Genomic DNA, 20,000 nt, shown 5'->3' with positions numbered 1-20,000 from the left:
TCGCCTCCTCCCTGCAAATCTCAGCGCGGGCGAGCGCGCGAAGCGGCTGTGCATTCTCTGTCGAGGCGGGCACATTCCTGCAGGGGATGATGGTGATGCGAGCGGTGATAAGCACAACACGTCCACGGACACGCACGCAGCGCAGCAGCAACAGCAAGCCGTGCACGGCGATGTGCAGGGCGCGGCCACAATGTTTGTGGCGTGGATAACGGCTGCTCGTACGCGTTTGCACGCATACCTCGAGGCGTTTGGTCAGATCCAGAACAAGTCCAAGGGACTCAACATGGATGATGGTGACGATGATGACGACGATGATGCGCACTCGAATGATGACGGAAACGACGACAAGGGAGATACACCGCGCTCTGCAACGCCACAGCAGCGGCTGCAACTCACACGCGCCGCACTCGCCCGTACGTCTAAACTGCCATTGTTGATGGGGTGATTGTTTGCACGTGTCCTGATTGTTGCTAGCGTGTGTCATTTGCCGAAATGATCGCAACAGCAGCCGTGAACATGTCGTTCCTCGCTGACACACACACACACACGTCCGCCCATATTTGCAGAGATGCTGCCTGAGGACAGCGCACAAACGCAGGAGCGGATGCAGAAATTGGAGAGTTCATCGCTGAAGCAGCTGGTGCCGCTGCTTTCTCGCCTCTGCACCGAGGATGCACCGCTCACCGCCCTCGAGATTGCCACAGTTGAGGTGCGCAGCACGCGGTCGTGTCTTCTGCTCATGTTTGTGTGTGTGTGTGTGTGTGTGTGTGTGTGTGTGTGTGTGTGTGTGTGTGTGTGTACACTCGTTTGCTGAGTCACTCTTCTGTGCACCAATTCTTCTGCCGCACGCGGGCGCATAACAACAACTTTGGCTTCTCACACCACCAACCTGCTTTTGGGCTTTGATTCCATCCCTGTCGTCAGTCTGAGGTGGCAGAGAAGGCCGGGAGCGCGAAACCGCTCGCGCTGAGCATGTGCATCCTCGCTGCCCCCTTCTGCTCGACACCGAGCTCATTGACTCGGTCTTTGATCGGTGCGTTGGATCTGTGACAAGGGCTTGCTCCCGTGCGCAATGATGGCGCTCTGGCTGTTGCAAGCGAACGCGTTCCACTGTCCACCTTCTTCTCATCCACGCATTGCTCGCGCTCAATGTCTCAAACTCACGACCTCGCCCACGTACTCACAACAACCTCACCCACGCCCGACACACGCATCAACTCGCTCACAACTATACAACAACAACCACACTAACACTCACTCACGTTCATATGCACGCAATCGCTCCCCCCCCCCTGCAGCCACACTGCGGTGACCGACCTGACGCGTGACGGCCTGGCGCTGGCGCTGCTGCATCGCATGGCCACTTCGTATCCGTCGCGTTTCGCCCGCGAATCTGTTGCGCGCCGCCTCCACACGCTCCTCAAGCCCGCAACCGCAACGCCTTTCAGTAAGCGCTGGCCGTGGTCTGTCTGTGTCTGTGTGTGTGTGTGTGATAGTGATCAGCTGTGCAATAACGTGTGTGCTGAAGCCGTTGTCTTCTGCCGTGAGTTTGAATCCCACCACCCTTCACATCCGCCCTTCCCATAACACAACGCTTGCAGCAATCCCCGCGCTGAAACTGCTGACTGCAGTTGGTCCGGCCATTCACAGCACAGCACCGGAGCTTGCAAGGTAACGGCGGCCTTCATCACGCGTTCTCGCCACTCGTGCATTGCCCCTTTTGCTTTTCTGCTGCATGTGCGTGTCTGTTCTTTCGATCACCTCTTGTGGCTGTCCTGCACGTGCTGTCACACGTGTGCGAAGAAGGAAGGGGGTGCATTTGCGACCGTGACCGCCACTTAGTTACGCGCGCACACACACACACACTCTCTCTCTCATATTTTCACACGCGCGTTCACACCCAATCGCTCTCCAATGTGATTCATCAGTCTGTTTGAGGCGCCCCTCCTTCGCCTTGCCACAACGACACGCGATGCGTCCATTGCCAAGCGCGCCGTGCAGGCCGCCGCCGCCATGTTTGCTGATGCCGCGACCGAAGATGAGGACGGGGACGAAGGCAATGACAGCTCCCCGCCAACTCAGCAACAGCAGCTGCTCAAGCGCATCGCAAAGGTGCTGATGCTTGCTTGCTTGCTTGCTTGCTTGCTTGCTTGCTTGCTTGCTTGCTTGCTTGCTTGCTTGCTTGCTTGCTTGCTTGCTTGCTTTTGAGCTCATGTTCATGATCGGTGTGTCCTGGTCCGGAGAGCGTTTGTAACCCCATTCTATGCTTTTCATGTGCCATCGTTCCTCATTCTCAATTGTCAACTGCCAGCTCACCCAGTCACCTGCCTTCCCTCCGCATCTGCATCTGCATCCACCGGTCAGGCGTGTGTTGAAGATCTCAGTCTAACGTCGCAGCGTCTTCTCCCGGCCCTCAAGGCGCTTGGGTACATTGCCCTGCTTGAGCCAACCGTGTTTGCTGCCTTTGATCGCCAAATCACAGTCAACTTTGTCGTCAAGCAACTCCTCATGAACAACGAGGTAACATGACTTGAAGAGAAGGACAGTCCTCGTGTGCGTGTGTGTGTGTGTGCGTGTGCGTGGGTGTTTGTATTGTTCACTTACTCGCTTCGTTGCTGCTGTGCAGTCGCAGCTGTCACTTTGCGCTGCAAGCCACCTCCCCCTTTCCTGCCTTTACGTTGATTCTATTCACCCACGCCTTCTCCCACTTGCATTCCCCAACCCAACCCAAACCACCACCACCACAACAAAACAACACAACACATCACAATGCGGTTGTGGTGTGCAGGAGCCCGAGATTGAGGAACCGCCAGACGACGCGCCGGAATGGACGGACGAGCCCACGCTTGAGTGCCAAGCAAAGGTGCGACGGGATTGTGGTTTGTCTGCCTGTCTGCCTGCCTGCCTGTCTGTCTGTCTGTGTGCGTGTACATATGTGTGTGCATGCGTGTACATATGTGTGTGTGTTCCTTTTTGCTTGCTTCTAGGCGTTCAAACTCGCACGCACAAACACATGCTTCATACCTTCATGCATTGCTGCAATCACTCGCCCTTCCACCCGCCGATTTCTCAACGACGCAACACAACACGCCAACCACTCAAAGGTCCTGGGCATCAAGCTGCTTGTGCGGCGTGTGCTGGGTAAATCCCAGCGGCCAAACATCACGGAGAAGCAGCTCGCTGACGCAGCGGACCCGTGCATTCGCATCCTCACCGCCATTCTTGTTGGAATGGGCAACTTGCAGCGTGACAGCATCACCCCGTACGTGTCTGTGTCTGTGCCTGTGTCTGTGCCTGTGTCTGTGTTGTCTGTCTGTGTGTCTGTGTGTGTGTGTGTGTGTGTGTCTGTGCGCCAGATTTTGATCTACTTCAGCCTGGTGCGCACTTGGCTTTCCATGAGCTCACTTGTGTCTCTTTCATCCGCCGTGCTCTGCCATACCTATCAGTCTTGTTGACCGCAGTCGCCTCCGCCTCGCTGCCGGCTGTGCATTCCTCAAGCTTGCACAGGACCCGCGCCTTCGCTCCCGCATCGACAACCCGCTCTTCCGGCAGCTCGCCACCCTTGTGCAGGTGTGTTGCGTCGCGTTGGGTTGGGTTTTGCGTGGGCTGTGCCTCGTGTTCCTGGTGTGTTCCTGGCACGGATCATGATTGGCAGCATGAGTGGACACGACATTTGGAGCGAGCAGACACCTCCATACCCCCACCCCATGTTCACCTGCACATATGCTCACTCGCCCACGCACAAACAAACCCAACGTGTACGCTTGCTCACACACACACACGCACACACACACACGCACACACACACACGCACACACGCACACACACGCGCACACACGCACAGGATTCGTGCGTGCAAGTGCGCAAGCGTTTCTGCGCAAAGATTGAGCATGGACTAGATGCGCCCGGACACAAGCTGCCGCTCTCGTACATGTCAATGCTCGTGCTGTCGGCGATCGACCCAGAGCCAGAGTGCAGGGAGCAGAGCGCTGCGTTCTTGCGGTCCATCATCAAGAAGCGACGCAAGCTGGCCGCACGCTTGCCACAAGGTGCGTAGCAGCTGTGTCAAGTGAATGCCAGCTGCTTTTGGATTGATGCCGAGTTGCATGTGCATGCGTACTGTTCTTGCCGGTTCACGATGCTCCTGCCTCTCGATGGCGTGTGATCCTTTTCCGCGCACGCGTTCGGGCATCCCGCTCACATCTAACACGACCCCAAACGACACACACACACACACACACACACACACACACACACACACACACACACAATCTGATTGCGACTTGCAGCCATGCAGCCGCTCCACCTGCCAGAGTACGTGTTGCCGCATGTCGTGCACTTGATTGCGCATCACCCGGACTTTTCCCTGGACGACCATGCAGCGCTGCACAACACACAGACGTACCTCGACTTCCTCTTCGCCCAACTCTGCACCCGCGGCGAAGAGGAATACACGTTCCTCAAGGTGTGTGTCGTGCGAGAGAGAGAGAGTGTGTGTGTGTGTGTGGGGGGGGGGGAATGTGTTGTGCGAGTGAGTGAGCGTGTGTGTGTGTGTGTGTGTGTGTGTGTGTGTGTGTGTGTGTGTGTGTGTTTGTGTGTGTGTGTGTGTGGGAATGTGTTTGACTGCTGTCTGTCTTGGACTTGTTGCCGGGAAAGGCGCTGCAACCGTTGAAACTCTCTTCTGATGCTACATTCTCTGTGCATTGCAGTCTCTCGTGGAGGTCATGAAGCTGGCTGAAGATCGGCACGGAGACTCAAAGGTGGCTACTGCAACCGCGTGTGTTCCATGTGTGCAGAAGAATGCGTGCGTGTGTTTGCCGCGTGTTGGTGTGCTCATTGACGTGTTCTCACTCGCATCATGGATGCCCTCCCCCCCCCCCCCCACCGGTGTGTGTTCGTGTTGTCTTGTGCAGAATGTGCGCGCTGTGTGCGATCTTGCGCTCCTCGTCATTGCCAGACGGGTATGTCAACCACCACCGCGACTGCCGCCAACCCCAACCAAAACACACGCACACACACACACACACATTGAAATGTGTGCATAATGAATGCGGGCATGCTCATGTCTGGCACTGCTCGTTATTGTCGTTGTCCTCTTGTTCTTCTTCGTCATCGTTTGCGCTCGTTCTCATGCTTACACTTGCATGTGTTGTACTTGCCAGTCTGAGCGACCTGGCTGGAAACTTAAGTCGTTTCCCGGCGACCTCGTGTTGCCATCTGCTCTGTTTGCCAGGCCAAAAACGGTGCGTTTGTGTTGTGCGACTTTAGACTCCTTGTGCTTGAAGACAAGTGCTGGAAACACCCCCTGGCTATGGGGGATGTGCGTCCACCACACGCGTGCATTGCTGTGTATTTTCACGAGTTTGCTGGCTGCATTCGTCTCGCACAATCTCACACGTTTTCTCCTTCGTCTTAATCCACAACGCGCTGTATGCCAGGCAATCGATGGAAGCAAGAGAGTTTTGCCTGAGTCGTTTCAACTTCACGCGTCGCACCCAACAAAGGTGACAACAACAAAAACGAACTGCTGCTCATGTTCTTCGGACGTTCTTGCTGTGCTGTCTCTTCTTCTTCTTCTTTCTTCTTCTTCTTCTTCTTTCTTCTTCTTCTTCTTCTTCTTCTTCTTCTTCTTCTTCTTCTTCTTCTTCTTCTTCTTCTTCTTCTTCTTCTTCTCTTCTTCTTCAACTATCAGAGCGCGATAGCTTGCTTGTTGTCACCTAACCCAGGCCCCCGGCTGGATTTGGCTACCCGGAGTGCATTGGTGTGTGGACCCGCACTGGAAGCAGGCGATTGCTATGCCTGTAACCGGCTGTAGTTCCGCGTCCATCGGCGCCGCGTGAGTTTAACATGGTAGGTCAAACTTCTTCTTCTTCTTCTTCTCGAACCTCTTTGGTATCATCATGCCTTCTCCTGTCACGGCCGTTTTTCAGCACCCGCTCCATGTTTACTGACACGTTGCCTCCAAATTCGGTGTTTACCGGGCCCTTGCCGCCTCGTGAATGTCACAGAGTCGAGCGACACCCAGAGGAAAAGCACCAAGAACGCCCACCAAGACCCCGACAAAGAGAAGGGTGTGTGTATGTGTGGGTGTGCGTGTGTGCGCGTGTAGATGTATACGTGTGTGGGTGTGTCTCGTGCTGGCTGTAGCTATGACGCGCTGTATTGGAATCCCGGGGCAAATGCACCTGTGTACTTACGTGTGAGTGTGTGTGTGTGTGTGTGTGTGTGTGTGCGTGTGCGTGTGCGTGTGCGTGCCTTTAATGTGCATATGTCTTTCCATGTGCGTCACTCTGAAAGACGCCCAAGAAGACACCAGCTTCTTCAGCAAAGAAACCAACGCCACAGCCGACACGGCGGTATGTGTTGATACGACCCTGTCTGCTGCATGCCTGCACCTCTGGTCATCACTCAACGAAACACAAACTCTGCTCCACGTAGCCGTTGCTGGTGTCTTTCGATTCTCCTGTTCCACAACAACCACCACTTTCATCATCACCATCACCATCATCATCACCACCACGACTTAAAATCACCACTTCGTTACGCACACTCACCCGCGTCCTCCTCAACTGTGCACAGCAATGCGTCGCGTGCCGCGAAGAAGAACATTCGCTCCATGGCTGACATTGACGACGACGAGATTGAGCGGCAGACATGGGTGGAGGACTCCTGCCGCAAATCGTGCGTGTACACGTTTCATCTTTCGTTGCATCAATCGGCGGGGTTTTTGCACGCACACTCACGCACACACACTCACACTCACACTCACACTCACACTCACACTCACACTCGCGCTCACACTCACACTCGCGCTCACACTCACACTCACACACACTCACGCACACACGCATACCTCGACGTCACACCTGCGCTCATTCGCATTACTTGTGCAACACCAGGGCTCGCAAGCAGCACAGTGCCCGCAGAAGTGGCGGACGCGACTCCATGCGTTCGGGCCACCCCTCGGCGTCGTCCTCTGATGAGGGCGAGAGTGAAGATGAGGCAGACCACTCGACAAAGAGACCAACATCTACACGAGCAAACACACGCTCAGCCATGGACATGCATGACGACAGTGAGCAGAGCAGCAGTGATGAGAGCCAGGAGAACGAAAAGGAGAACGAGACACGGCATGGAGGACGCTCAAGCACTCGCAAAGACAGCATCCGCCCCTCCCGTCGCGCCGCCTCCCCAGATGCCAGCGACAACGACAGTCATGATGATGCTGGCTCTGCCTCCTCGGGTCTCGCTCGGAGGTCGAGTGCAAAACGCACAGCGTCCACCGCGCGCGCATCGTCGTCCACTCGCAAATCACCAAGAGTGAGTACGAGCGTATTCCCTTTCAATGGTTAAATGATGTGTGCTAACCCTAACCCTAACCCTAACCCTAACCCTAACCCTAACCCTAACCGCTTCTTTTCGGGGGAATGTGCTGTGTGCTTGCTTGCTGCGCACTGGGCTGCTCTTACATTTTCTCCGGCACTGCGTGTGTATGTGTGTGTGTGTGTGCGTGTGTGCGTATGTTTGTGATTTGTCATGCTGCTGTGTGTGGCGTCAGCAAAAGCATGCTTCATCTCCAACGCCAGCACCAAGCCCTGTTGATACGGCACGCAAATCACGTCGACAGAACAGCATCGGTTCCGCACAAGATGTAAGTGGGGCAATCCACGAAATGCCTGAGCTCGTGCGTGCCAGTGCGCACAGACACTCACTCCCTCACTCACTCACTCCCTCACTCACTCACTCACTCACTCACTCACTCACTCACATTCACTGTGTTTTTCAGTCACACCTCACCAATACCGCCTCGGACGAGGACGAGGAAAGCCCTGACGAGCCCGTCGTGATTCGGCGCAGCACCCGAAGGCGGTTGGCAGCATGAATGACCACCCAGTGCCTTTCTTCACATGTCCCACACAACCCTTAGTTCTTCGTTGTGTTCCCCCCCCCCCCGACCATGTCTTCCGTAATTGCCATGTTGTGTTATGAGTTTTGCTCTGTTGTGCTCCAGCCACTGCTGCTGCTGTTGTTGAGATTGTGAGTGAGACACGACATGATTTACTGTGCTGCAGAGTAAATTCTTTTTCAAAAGTCATTTTAATGTTTCTCGCCAAGATGAACACAGTGCGACGTGGACGTGAATGGTGTGACCCGTACAAGCTCCCACAAGCAAGCACGGCACAAGCCAGCCAGCCGCAGACACACCGCGAACACCGAGGTGTTTTTGGGCTCAAAGAAGACAAACAACAGTCTTGACACAGCGAACAGACGAACAGACGGATGGTGAACAGCGGCAGGCACAATCAAAAATGACTGCGTCACATCGCTATCCCCAACAAGCAAGCAAGCAGATAGACGTTTACTCAAGAATATGGATGGACAACGACGCAAACATACTAGAACATAAATTAAATCTCCGCCGTTGTGCATGAAGAAGGCTCGGGGCCAACCTCGTTGCACAAGGCCAAACAGGTGCAGGGCCACCGACACATCCCCAAAAAAATTGAGCGCGAGGCCCAATGAAAAAAAGGGACAGACATGAAGAGACAAAACATGAAAACAAGGGTTGAGGAAGGAGTTGAGCTTGGGTACGACAACATCAGACAACAGGACCTGACCCATGCCCGTTGCATCAGCAATCTCACCACACCCAAACCTTCACCCATCCAAGGGGAAGAGGCAAACCGAGAAGCTGGACGGATGAACACACCCTTCCATGTGACACGCCTTGAATGTTGTTGCTGCTGCTCGATGCCACAACAACAATCAGGGGCGTATTGACTTCAGCTGAAGACAAGTCACTGCTTAGCGTTCTCCTCAAAGATGCTGATCAGCTTTGGGTCTCCTGAACCCATGGCCTGGATTGTCAACCAACGATGGCATCAGCAAGGAGAGCAGATCATGCATTAGGGCTGCACGTGAGACTGAAGATACGCAGTACATTTCGACTTCCAGACCCCCGCCCCACACACCACACCGCCTTCCTCTCTGAGGACATGGCAAGCGCAGGAAGTCAACCAGGTGGACACACACACATACACACACACGGCATCGTCGCAGGACATACCACTTCATATGGCGTCAGGCTGTTGGAGTGCTTCTGTTCTGGATCGACTCCGGCCGCCAGCAGCATTTCCACCATGGTACTAAAACAACCGCCATGCGAAACGCAACCAACATGAGCAAAAGAAAAACAAGAAGGCGTAGCACATGCCATGCAATGGGCAGCATCACACTCAAAGGAGAATGTACGCGACGCGACGTTCGCGCGCACACACACACACACATGCATGCACACACGGCTTAGTGCGCACAAAACAGAGGAGAACCGGAGAATATGAGAGGAATCTTACTAGTGCCTCTTGCTGACGGCAAAGAGGAGAGGGGTGGCACCATCAGCGTCAACAATTTGCCGCACGAAGCTTGGGTCGCGGCACGCGTCCTCCACAACGCTAATGTCGCCGTCGTAGCAAGCCCGAAGGACCTTGGTAGCATAGTCTTTGCGCGACTGCTCTTGCTCTTCGTCCCGCTGCTGTTGTTCAGCCTGCTGATTCTGCTCTCCGTGCTGCTGTGGGTTCTGCTGCTGTTGCTCAGCCTGCTGCTCATAATGGTGGTGCTGGAGCTGCTCGAAGAGGTGTTCAGGCTGCTCGTTGTCGTCCAGGACGTCGGCCACCAACTGGTGAGTGGAAACAAAGGCAAGATCGTCGACGTCGTCGTGCTGGGAGTCAAACGGATGCAGGTCGTTCATGAAGGCAGTCACGTTGTCTGAAGAGAACGCGGTTGCGGTGAGACCAGAGAGGCCGTACATTGCATCAGCCGTGTGCTGAGTGGCGGGTGCCGCCATTGTCGTGTTCACACCACCGCCGTTGGCAGAGTAGTCGTCAGACGTCGTGGTGGGCAGGTGCCGTGGCGACCCAAAAGCACCCGTGCCTTCCACCTTGGACGATGGAAACAGAGCAGACAGGTCGTATTGGTTCAGCCTGCTAGCAAACCCGTCGGTGGAGGCAGGGCGCTGCGCTGCAGCAGTAAATGGTGGGTGATGGGACGCTGGTGTTGGCATACGTGTGTCAGCGGCAGAGGGCATGGAGTTGGTGGGAAGATCAGGCACGCGAGGCAACATGGCTGCTCCACCAAAGTGCCCATGGTTCTCGCTGTTGCTGCCGTGGTTGTGGCTGATGTTGTTGATGCCATGGCCATCGTGATGGAGATGGCTGCCGCTGTTGGCGTTGGTGCTGACGGCAGTGGTTGTGGTGTGGCTGTTGCTGCCGATGACAGAGTGAGAGAAGCCTGCAGAAAACGCGTCTTCCTGGGCTGGCCGGTACGGCAATGCATGGTCCTGTGGAAAGTACGGCCGAACCTCCGTGGACAGCGTCGTGGGCGTGTGTTGTGAGTGGGGCTGTGCCTGGTGCTGGGCTGGCACAGGAGGCATGGCCTGGCCTACAACACCAAAGCTCGCCGTGGATCGTCCAGAATGCTCAGTGCTTGTCGTCGACTGCATGGTGCCGGAAGACACATCGCTGAAGGACATCTGCTGCATTTGTTGCGCAAGCTGTGCTGGCTGATGGTACTGCTGGCGATGGAATTGTTGTTGTTGCTGCTGCAGCTGTTGCCCGAAGTGGTGGTGGTGGTGCTGCTGCTGCTGTTGCTGCTGCTGCTGCTGTTGATACTGCTGCTGCTGGTGTTGGTGCTGATACTGCTGCTGCTGCTGTTGCTGCTGGTACTGGTACTGGTGTCGGTGGGGCAGGTGCTGCTGCTGCTGCTGCTGCTGCTGCTGCTGCTGCTGCTGCTGCGAATGCTGTTGCTGTTGCTGCTGCACGAACGCTAGCTGAGATGGGTGCTGCAAGAACATGACGCGTGAAAAATTTGAATCACCAGCAGCCATGCCGAGGGCAGGCATCACCACCACAGGCTGTTGTGAGTCCCCTGGGTGCATGAACATGCGGAGGTTGCCCATCCAGGAGGCCTGATCCATGAAGGAAGGCGCGTACAGGCCATGGGTCGGATGCTGCCGGCAGTGTCTGGATTTCCAGTCAACATGAAAAGACATCAAATGCACGCAAGTGTCAGTGACTTGCAAGCGAGGATAAAGTACTCAACACTGTAGAGCAAGCTGCGTGTCGAGCATGCACAGCAGCCGCACTCCCGCGCAATCACACACACACACAAACACACGCGAGCATGCAAGCCGCACGCACCGACCAACTAACATATAACTCACTTGTAAAACACAACCGAGGCTTGGTTTTCGGGGTGCTGTGCCGCGAGCTGAGCAGGAGAGTCGCCCATGCTTGTCTCAATGCTGCCATTGGCACCCGCCTGAAGTAGACGCTGTAGACAACAACATACAGGGTCGGATGGAATCATGCGAAGCGAGACAAGGCGATGATTTTCGTGTGAGATATCGACTTGTATTCAGTTGGGGGAGAGGAGGATGCCAGATGCAACTAGGATGCTGATGTGATGGCCATTGCGATGCAAGCGGAAAAATTGCCTCAAACGCGCACACGCACACGCACACGCACACGCACACACCTCGGTGGCGCGGGCGTTGTTGAGCTTCAGGGCCCAGTACAGAGGCGTCTCGCCTTGGTCGTTGACCATGTTCACGTCCACGTCAGCACGTGCCAGCAAGCTGATGACGATGGTTGTGAGGTCCTCCTTGGCGGCAACCAGCAGAGCGGTGTTTCCTTGCTTGTCGCGCGTGTTCAAGTCCTCACCCGCGAGAACCGGGCGGCAAGGATGCCTGGGCGGCGTTGCAACACTGCCTTCGCGCAGAACATCTTCGGAGTGGGCCTTGGAGCGGCCAGCTTTGCCGGTTTTGCCGCCTTTGCGAACGGCAGTGTCACGATCACGCATGGGAGGGCGTTCTCCAAGGAGCAGCTTGAGGATTGTCTCTGCCAGAGGCAAAAAGCAGAAGGAAGGAAAAGAAACATGGTCAGTAAGAGCCACATCAAGTTCGCCCAAGAGTGAGGCGTGTTTGGCTTAAAGAGGGGTGGTTTGGGAGAGTGAGCAGACGCAGGCGCAGCCACAAACATGAGCACGTCTGCGAGGACTGAAATCGCAAGATGCGCGATGGATGTTGTAGCAACATACACGTGCGTGAAAGAGAGAGAGAGAGTGTGTGTGTGTGTGTGTGTGTGTGACACAAATCTCGCAACTGCACTTACCCCACTTCTGGGGCGCATCTTTGTTCACGTGCTTCACGGTGTAGACGAGGAGAGGGTCGTCAAACTTGTTCCTGACACCGCTGAAGAAGTCGATGGCAGTGCCCCTGAGAAGCTGGAATGCCTTGTTTGGATGCCCCATCTTGCAGCAGAGGAACATGGCAGCGACAGCCGCGATGATGCTGCCTGAAGGCCGACGACCGTCCTTCCATGAGTAGGTCGGGTGCTGCGTCGCCATTTGCCTGGGAGGGGGTGTGTTTTCAGCAGCAAACGAAGTCACAAAGAGAACAAGCACATGTGTCAGCAATGAAAATGGTGGCGCTGTACACTCCGCCGAGATTGGATGCGACTTTTGACGCTTGCTCACGTGATCCTGCCCACACACCCCTCCCTATGCACGCGAGCACACATACACATGCGCATTACACACCACCCTCCCAGCCGTATTGTGCTGTACCTCTTGTCCAAGCGGGCAAGTTGTCGGCGATGCTCCCACTCCAGGGCCTCATCGTGGCTGTGAGCGTGAGTGCACTCGTCTGGCAGACGAGAGCACTTGTCGAGGCGGAAGCACATTCGGATGTTGTAGTTGCTGTGGATGCCGGTCGGCGGCGTGCGACACTCGTAACCGGTCGTATACGACTGCCACGCCTCGACCTGAAAGGGACAGCGGTGTTGCAGCGTATGGGATACGTTAGGGGGTTGTGATTCAGCGTGAGCCGGTGGCAGATGGAGTCCATAGTGGAGCAATGCGTGGTACAGAATGGAGTTCAAAACTGAAATGAGACACGCACGGTACATTACACAGGCAACAAAAAAACCATGCAATACGCGCTGGGGAAACGAGAAGGGGCCGTTCCTGCTTTACCTTCTTCACGTGCGCCTCGGACTTCTCATGCTCTGTCAGGGCTTCAGGTGCCATCAGCTCCTCGCAGGTGCTGCACAAGGCCACCTCACCTTCTTCTGAGAGGATCTCAAAGAGAATGAGGTCTTTCCTGGAGTGTTGAAAGGGAGCACCAGTGGTGATGTTGGTGGTGGGGCAGACAGAAAAGACGGTCAGTTGCAATCGAGATTCGATCGAGATTCAAAGAGAAGGGATTGACAACATCTGGTGCCAACAGCACAAGCACTGTGGAAGCCACACAAATCTGGCTGGTTACCCGTGCAGACAAGCAAACCATGAGGCCCAACCAACGAGCAACCACGTATCGATGTACGGGAAGGTGGGTTCGCTTACCAGATGGCGAGCTCGTCTTCGGAGTGCGCACAGGTGCAAGCCTGATCCGAACACTTTCCTCTCAGCGGACACAGCTTGGCAAAGCGGCCTTCAAGGGCCGGCTTGTCATGAACGATGACAAAACGCCCGGTGTCACTGTTGCGGACCACACACATGCTCTCCCAGACACAACCACATCTGTCGCAGACACAAATGGGATGCGTGGATCCAGCATGCTCTGCCTTCACCTCCCTGAAACGGTGATTGCATGAAACCAGGGCAAGAATGCGTACATGTGAGCGATCGCGTGCATGTGTGTGTGTGGTGCGGAAATAGCTTTGGTGGCACAAGGAGATCAAAAGTGACGACAATTCTGTGCTGTGCTTAGCGTACAAACCGCGAGATACACATGCACACACACACACATCAACACCACACCTGGTCTTCTCGACGGCATGGCCCGTAGGGTAGCAGCGAGAGCACACGCGCTGGATCTGGCGGTTGCGGTCGCTCTCGGTGATGATAAGCTGCACCACAGCTTCGCTTCCTTCGCCGACAATCTTGAATTCCGGGTACGCGTTGAGGAACGCCTCCTTTGTGATATCCGTGATGCAGGCCGTCATTGGCGGCATCTTCTCCAGCAGGGCCTCGAGCTTCATACGGCAGCCGCTGTTCTGTAGCCAGTGGCGCAAGTTGAGCCTGGAACCAAATCGAGCAGGACACCAGGCGCAGCAGCAGAGAGGTGTAAGAGAAGTGAGCAGGAAACATTCAACGACAGAAGGGTGCCACCACCAAGAGCTGGACAACATGCAGGCCATCAAAGACAACGGACTCAACAATCATGAGCTCGCTCAACACCCCGCCCCCTTGTGTCACGAGACAGCACAAAAGTATTTGTAACCAACCGAAGCAAGCGGACGAAATCCCATTCCCTCTGCTTCTCCTTCGCGCTCGGTGGGGCTGGAAGCTTGCTGCTACTCGTGGTGAAGGTGTTGTGTGCGTACATGTGTGCGTGAGTGAGTTCGTGTGCATGTGTACATGAGTGTACGTGTGTGTGTGTGTACATGAGTGTACGTGTGTGTGTGTGTGTGTGTGTGTGTGTGTGTGTGTGTGCGTGCGTGTGTGTGTGTGTGTGTGTGCGTGCGTGCGTGAACGCTATTGCGTCAAAGCAAACTTCGTGACCAGGCAGGTGGTATGGCGAACGGACAAAGATACGCGTCCAGACTCACTCTTGAGGAATGGGCTGTGTCGCGAACCAGGTGAGCAACTCGGCCTCCGATGGGTCACCATGCGCAAAAGGGCAGGCACGTCCTCGAGGACAGTCTGCTGCAAGATGCGCACAGAAAGTGTATTGATTGTACGGATAGTTTGCCTACACGAGCAGGATGCCAAGGTCCAACCAACCAGGTGTGGCGTGAGAACACAAGCGACAAGTCATGTGTGGAGCTAGCAGCGTTATCAACTCCAAGCCGCAAACGACAACTCAAACCGAAACAACAACCGACAACTGAAACAGCAACCAACACACAAATGACTGACCGGTGGGGGGCGAACATCACGCCATTGGCGTCGCTTGAGACCCGTCGGGTAGTGGACGTAGTCGCGCTTGCAGTCGCCATGAATCTCGCAGATGGCGTCGCCCTTGAGCTCGAGGATGACTCTGGGGCTACCGTCGAAGCAGCGGTGGCACATGGTCTGCATGACAAGGTGCCCATCGGCGTTGGTGGGGCTTCCGTTGCCGTGACGGCGGCGGCCAGGTCGCTGGTGGTCCCTGGACCCTCGGTTTCCAGAGGTGCCGGAGTTGGTGTAGCCCCTGCGAGCATTGCCACGCATGCCTGCTTGCCGCGTTCGACCATCGCCGTTGTTGAAATGGCTGTGACGCGAGCCCTGGCGACTTGTGTGTCGATCGAGGCCTGTTTGACGTCTGCCATTGCCGGTGCGAGGCTGGGTCTGGTTGAAGCCTGCACGGCCTTGTCGATGGTTGCCAGCTTGGCCCTGACGGTTTCCGTGCGGATGCTGGTTCTGCGACAGCTGTTGAGCTTGTTGTTGCTGCTGCTGCTGCTGCTGCTGCTGTTGTTGTTGTTGCTGCTGTTGCTGCTGTTGCGGCGGCGGTTGTTGTTGCTGTTGCTGCTGCTGCCGCCGCTGTGGGAGGTTGTGCTGCAGAAGGCCAGGGCCTGGCTGAGCGTTGGGAGACGAAGAGGTAGATGTGGTCGAGTTGGAGGAGGCAGGTGACGTGGACCGCTGGAGTTGGTACGCCGGCGGTTTGTCACACTTGGCGCAGACTTTGTTGGCGCTTGCCATGCCAGCCTAGGGAACAATCGACACGCGCAAAGGAGACGGGCGGGAAGGGTGCGACATGTGAGACAAGTGAGACGAGTGAGAGATGTGTGCCAAGGGGAGGGGCGGGTGGACAGAGCGAGCTCGAACGACGCAATTCGAAGTGAATGTGTTGGCGCGCACGCAAAAAGGAGGACCAAGCCCACATTATGGACAACACAGCATATCCAATCAGGCAAACGTCACAGAGGGCACATGTGGGCACGAAGCGCACCCGAAGTGAACACGAAACAAGGGCAAAGGGCGCATGACAAAAGCAAAAGCTCAAGTGCAACAGCGAACGAACCGGGCCGTTGATTGTGTTGATGGAGCTGCAGTGCGTGCAACTCCACGTTGTGGAGAGCGTTGGCTGCGAGGTCGTCCGTGTCATGTTGTTCCACGGGTTGTTGTTGGTGGCGGGCTTGTTGGCCATGGTGGGTTGTTTGCGAAAACGTGCTGTTACAAGCCGTATAAAGGTCTTTGATCGTCACTCAGCACAATCAACCGAGGCGCGCCGAGTGAGTGGTTGATGGAGAGAGCTTGATTGCGCGAAGAACGTGGGGCAGCAGTGGCAAAGAAAGGGAAAGGGCTGCGTTCAAGAGAAACCAGTTCAAGTAGGCGTGCAATAGATACACACAAGAAGAAGGAAGTAAGAGCTTCCTGAAGGGAGAAGGGGGGGGGAGTGTTGGTGCGCGCCCGAGACAGAGCGGCAACAACAAGTTTGCTGGTCGGTGGGTAGTGTACTGGTGTGCCAACCGTGAACTAACTCGCTGCGCGAAAGCGGGCAATGGAGTAACCAAGGCGCGGTGCGGTTATTTGGGAGGAAGCTGGGAGAGGGAGAGAGGGGGCGGGGTGGAAGTACGAAGAGCAGAGAAGAGGAGGGAGCAGATGGGACCTGGGTCAAGGGTCCAATCCGTCAAGGAGTGATCAACTGACCACAACAACAACAACAACAACAACAACGACGACGACAACGACGACGACGACGACGACGACGACGACGACGACGACGACGACGATAACAACAACAAAAGTGTGGGTGTGTGGGATGAAGGTGCTGTGGCGTGGTCGTAAAAGAACCAATAAGCACGATAGGGTGGAAAGAGGGTGGAAAGAGGGGAAAGAAGGAGGGGAGCGAACCTACAAAGGGGGGTCTGTAAGGGGCGGTCGACGACAAAAGCCGGCAAGGAGGTGGGTCAGGCGACTTTCGAAGTGATCAGGAGCAGGTGGTGTGTGGGAAATGAACAAGCAAGTCAACTGCAACCCACAACAAGGTCACAAGAGGGCACGCGGGAGCACCACACGCGCGCACACAACACAACACAAGAACAACGGATGATGCGAGCGAAGGGAGGGGATGATGTGAGAGAGTTGTGTGCGTGGCGTGGAGGCGCACACGAGGACATAAAAAGTTTCCCAAAAAGGAGGCCGCGCCGAGTTCGAGGAAAAAATTCGGGGCACCGAAGGTGGACACGTTGCGTGAATGACGTCAACGCAGAAAATTAAATAAAGATGTGACAAGATCCAGCCTCACGTGGCCGTTACATTAACGGTGCATCGAATTGAGTGGCAAAATTGAATGGTGTAATTCCCACACCCCAAAGGAAAACTTGCGTTGCGTCAAGCCACGTGGCAGTTGATGTGATGCTGTTTTAATGTGCGCACTTGAGGGTGCGATCTACGACTCGAGCGCATGTGCGTGACGTGGACGTTGATCTGCGCATCCTGGCTTGCTTCCTGGTGCGGCGCAGCGCGTGCAATATTCATGTAGGGCAAGCAAGGAAGCAAGCATGGATGGGGCGATGATAAGCAAGCAAGGAGGAACAGCCAGGAACGGGCGGAGGAGGAACAGGAGAAGGGGCGTGGCACGTGGCGCATGTATGTTGCACTGATGCAATGCAGCTCGCACGCATGGCACGCAACAACCATGCAGTGGCACAAAGCAGCGACGTATGTATACAGTGGCGGCACATGCAGCGGCACATGCATGCGGTTGCAGCACTATTCTTGTTTGCTTTGCTTGCGACTAGGCCCATTGCTTTGGAACCCACTCGCTTCCAGGTTCATTTGCGCTGCGGGGTGTATGTGTGTGTGTGTGTGTGTGTGTGTGTGTGTGTGTGTGTGTGTGTGTGTGTGTGTGTGTGTGTGTGTAAGGGATGAGGAGTCTTGGGGTGAGACCCAAGTGGCAGAGGTAGCGGCGTTTTCGCTGTCAACCAAACGCATCGAGCTCAAACTGCACACACACACATACACACACACGCACGCAAGTAAGCACGCACGCACGCACGCACGCACGGGCCACAGACCTTCTTTGTATGCAAGGACTGCCCGGTTCAAGTTCTTCACCACATCGTCATTCTGTCACACAGAGAAAAGAAGCGCAAAGCCAAATCAGAAGCACCCAGGACAAGAACACACATGGAAATGAGCACACGCATACACGCACACGCACAACAAGCACACACACACACGCATGAAACGAGCACACACACACACACACACACACACACTAACAAGCACCTGCCCACAACAACAATGACAGCACAAGCGCACGAGCGCGCATAACCCAGAGCAAGCCACGCACCTGAAGCTCAAACTGGTCCATGCGCACGTGGATGTCCTTCTCCACGGCCTTGAGGAGCGTCAAGTCGCGCGGCGCCACGAGCGACAGCGCCATGCCTCCTTCTCCCGCACGCGCTGTACGGCCAACCCTATGTGTGTGTGTGTGTGTGTGTGTGTGTGTGTGTGTGTGTGTGTGTGTGTGTGTGTATGTGTGTGTGTGTGTGTGTTTGAGGGGCTGTGAGCACTGTGTAGGAGAGGAGTGTCACCACACATTGGTGTCGCCGTGGGTGAATTCGCTCCGGTTGGCACAGTCACGTGCGTGGGTGTCGTGTGTGGGTGTAGTGTGTGGGTGTGGGTGTGTCAGTCAGGGAAGGTAGGTGCCAGCGGAAGCGCCACAATACAAACGCATGCAAGTCAAGGCAACCGAAACAACAAGGGCAATATTTTCACAAGAGCGCGAATACACACATACACACAGCCTCACACGCACACCACGCACGCACGCACGCACGCATACGCACACCACGCACACACATGCACACACATACATACACACACTCCTCTCTCCCTCAAGCACAGCGGTGTGACGCACGGCGAATCTGTAGAGGGGCTGGTGGAGCTGGTGTGCAATGGGGCCGGCAGGCTCGTCCAGCAGCGTTGCCGAGAAGAGGAGATTCTGGCGCTCGGGGGGCAGTGCGTTGTAGATGGTGGTGAGATCGGGCTGCATGGAGGCGTTGGTCATGAGGCGATCCGCCTCATCAAGCACAAGAAACTGCACTCTGCAACAGGCGCGGGCACACGCACGCAGGTGGAAGGAATAAAGCAAAGGGAAAGTGGTGCCCAAGGCAGCATGAGCAACAATAGCGCTGTTGAGAGAAGCAATCACACGCGTGGAAGAAGAGGGGTGTGACAAAGAACATGAACATGAACATGAACATGAAGAACGGAGAACAAGAGACAAAACACCCTCCATCAACCTTGATCAACATGCTACGAGATACAAAGGCGCCCACACCGGCGCAAACAAACACACACACACAAACAAACAAACACACAAACAAACACACACACATACGGCTGTGTGGCAGTACCTGGAGAGGTCGACCTCTGCGCCGCTGGTGATGTGTGCGGCGAGACGACCAGGCGTTGCAACAACCACATGCGGTAAGCGAGACAGCGCATTCTGCTCTTCAACCATATCTGTGATTGTGAATCGCACATGCACACGTGTTGCAGTACACGTGTGAGGTCGCATCATGCGAGCACGCGTGACGTTCGGCACTTCATTGGTGGCCATGCACACCAAGGCAGAGTGTGCACAAGGATCGTCGGTGCACCAGTAGACGACGGCGACAGCAGTGTCAACAACAACATCAGCAGCAACGACAGCAACTGCACCTGCAACAACAAAAACAACGACAACGACAACACATCGCAACCCGTGCCACCATCCCCAAAAACGAAAAGAACGCACCAACGCCGCCGGTGATGATGCAATGCCGCAAGTTGGCCACTTTGCCAAACGTGTAGAACTGGTCTGCAATCTGGTACGCAAGTTCCCTGGTTGGCGTCAGCACGACCGCAAAGATGCCATAGGGATCCTCCATAAGCCGGTCCAAAATTGGGAGCGCAAACGCAGCCGTCTTGCCGCTGCCCGTTTTCGCAGCCGCATACACGTCCTCTCCTAGTGTGCACAATACCAAAGCAACAAATTGGCAGAAGAGAACCAAGACATCGCACCGTCA

General features: G+C 55.5%; 4 protein-coding genes across 4 annotated transcripts in view; 1 reads left to right on the top strand and 3 right to left on the bottom strand.

Annotated features, from left to right (window-relative positions):
* PTSG_00177 (uncharacterized protein) overlaps positions 1-7,882 on the top strand; it is a gene marked incomplete at both ends in the record, with an annotated part of 11,855 nt that extends 3,973 nt beyond the window's left edge. The window contains 22 exons of the mRNA XM_004998671.1: positions 1-413; positions 567-709; positions 925-1,022; positions 1,299-1,447; positions 1,602-1,671; positions 1,929-2,112; positions 2,365-2,520; positions 2,789-2,863; positions 3,105-3,262; positions 3,447-3,570; positions 3,845-4,049; positions 4,290-4,465; positions 4,710-4,760; positions 4,914-4,961; positions 5,163-5,243; positions 5,439-5,504; positions 6,009-6,071; positions 6,298-6,356; positions 6,580-6,681; positions 6,900-7,320; positions 7,559-7,651; positions 7,787-7,882. The exon at positions 1-413 is cut by the window's left edge and continues 27 nt beyond it. Coding sequence (XP_004998728.1) covers positions 1-413; positions 567-709; positions 925-1,022; positions 1,299-1,447; positions 1,602-1,671; positions 1,929-2,112; positions 2,365-2,520; positions 2,789-2,863; positions 3,105-3,262; positions 3,447-3,570; positions 3,845-4,049; positions 4,290-4,465; positions 4,710-4,760; positions 4,914-4,961; positions 5,163-5,243; positions 5,439-5,504; positions 6,009-6,071; positions 6,298-6,356; positions 6,580-6,681; positions 6,900-7,320; positions 7,559-7,651; positions 7,787-7,882 — 3,031 coding nt within the window. The remainder of the gene's footprint in view (positions 414-566; positions 710-924; positions 1,023-1,298; positions 1,448-1,601; positions 1,672-1,928; positions 2,113-2,364; positions 2,521-2,788; positions 2,864-3,104; positions 3,263-3,446; positions 3,571-3,844; positions 4,050-4,289; positions 4,466-4,709; positions 4,761-4,913; positions 4,962-5,162; positions 5,244-5,438; positions 5,505-6,008; positions 6,072-6,297; positions 6,357-6,579; positions 6,682-6,899; positions 7,321-7,558; positions 7,652-7,786) is intronic.
* Positions 7,883-8,798: 916 nt separating this feature from the next.
* On the bottom strand, positions 8,799-10,972 carry PTSG_00176 (uncharacterized protein; the record flags this gene model as incomplete). Its single annotated transcript, XM_004998670.1, has 4 exons — positions 8,799-8,858; positions 9,068-9,146; positions 9,354-10,017; positions 10,063-10,972. The coding sequence occupies 4 exons, from the start codon at positions 10,970-10,972 to the stop codon at positions 8,799-8,801; spliced, it is 1,713 nt and encodes a 570-aa protein (XP_004998727.1).
* Positions 10,973-11,214: 242 nt separating this feature from the next.
* On the bottom strand, positions 11,215-16,126 carry PTSG_00175 (uncharacterized protein; the record flags this gene model as incomplete). Its single annotated transcript, XM_004998669.1, has 11 exons — positions 11,215-11,328; positions 11,533-11,894; positions 12,168-12,406; positions 12,622-12,818; positions 13,030-13,156; positions 13,399-13,629; positions 13,816-14,076; positions 14,283-14,351; positions 14,607-14,749; positions 14,917-15,684; positions 16,001-16,126. 11 exons carry the CDS (start codon positions 16,124-16,126, stop codon positions 11,215-11,217), a joined length of 2,637 nt encoding a protein of 878 aa, XP_004998726.1.
* Positions 16,127-17,902: 1,776 nt separating this feature from the next.
* The window catches only part of PTSG_00174 (uncharacterized protein), a gene marked incomplete at its 3' end in the record, with an annotated part of 2,558 nt that continues 460 nt past the window's right edge, over positions 17,903-20,000 (bottom strand). Inside the window, exons 2-7 of the mRNA XM_004998668.1 lie at positions 19,730-19,939; positions 19,347-19,455; positions 18,814-19,034; positions 18,278-18,390; positions 17,989-18,051; positions 17,903-17,926 (exon numbers count right to left, since the gene is read on the bottom strand). Coding sequence (XP_004998725.1) covers positions 17,903-17,926; positions 17,989-18,051; positions 18,278-18,390; positions 18,814-19,034; positions 19,347-19,455; positions 19,730-19,939 — 740 coding nt within the window. The remainder of the gene's footprint in view (positions 17,927-17,988; positions 18,052-18,277; positions 18,391-18,813; positions 19,035-19,346; positions 19,456-19,729; positions 19,940-20,000) is intronic.

Source organism: Salpingoeca rosetta (genome assembly GCF_000188695.1).
Source record: "Salpingoeca rosetta unplaced genomic scaffold supercont1.1, whole genome shotgun sequence".
In the NCBI taxonomy this organism is placed as follows: Eukaryota; class Choanoflagellata; order Craspedida; family Salpingoecidae; genus Salpingoeca; species Salpingoeca rosetta.
This window is presented reverse-complemented; position numbering and strand designations above follow the sequence as displayed.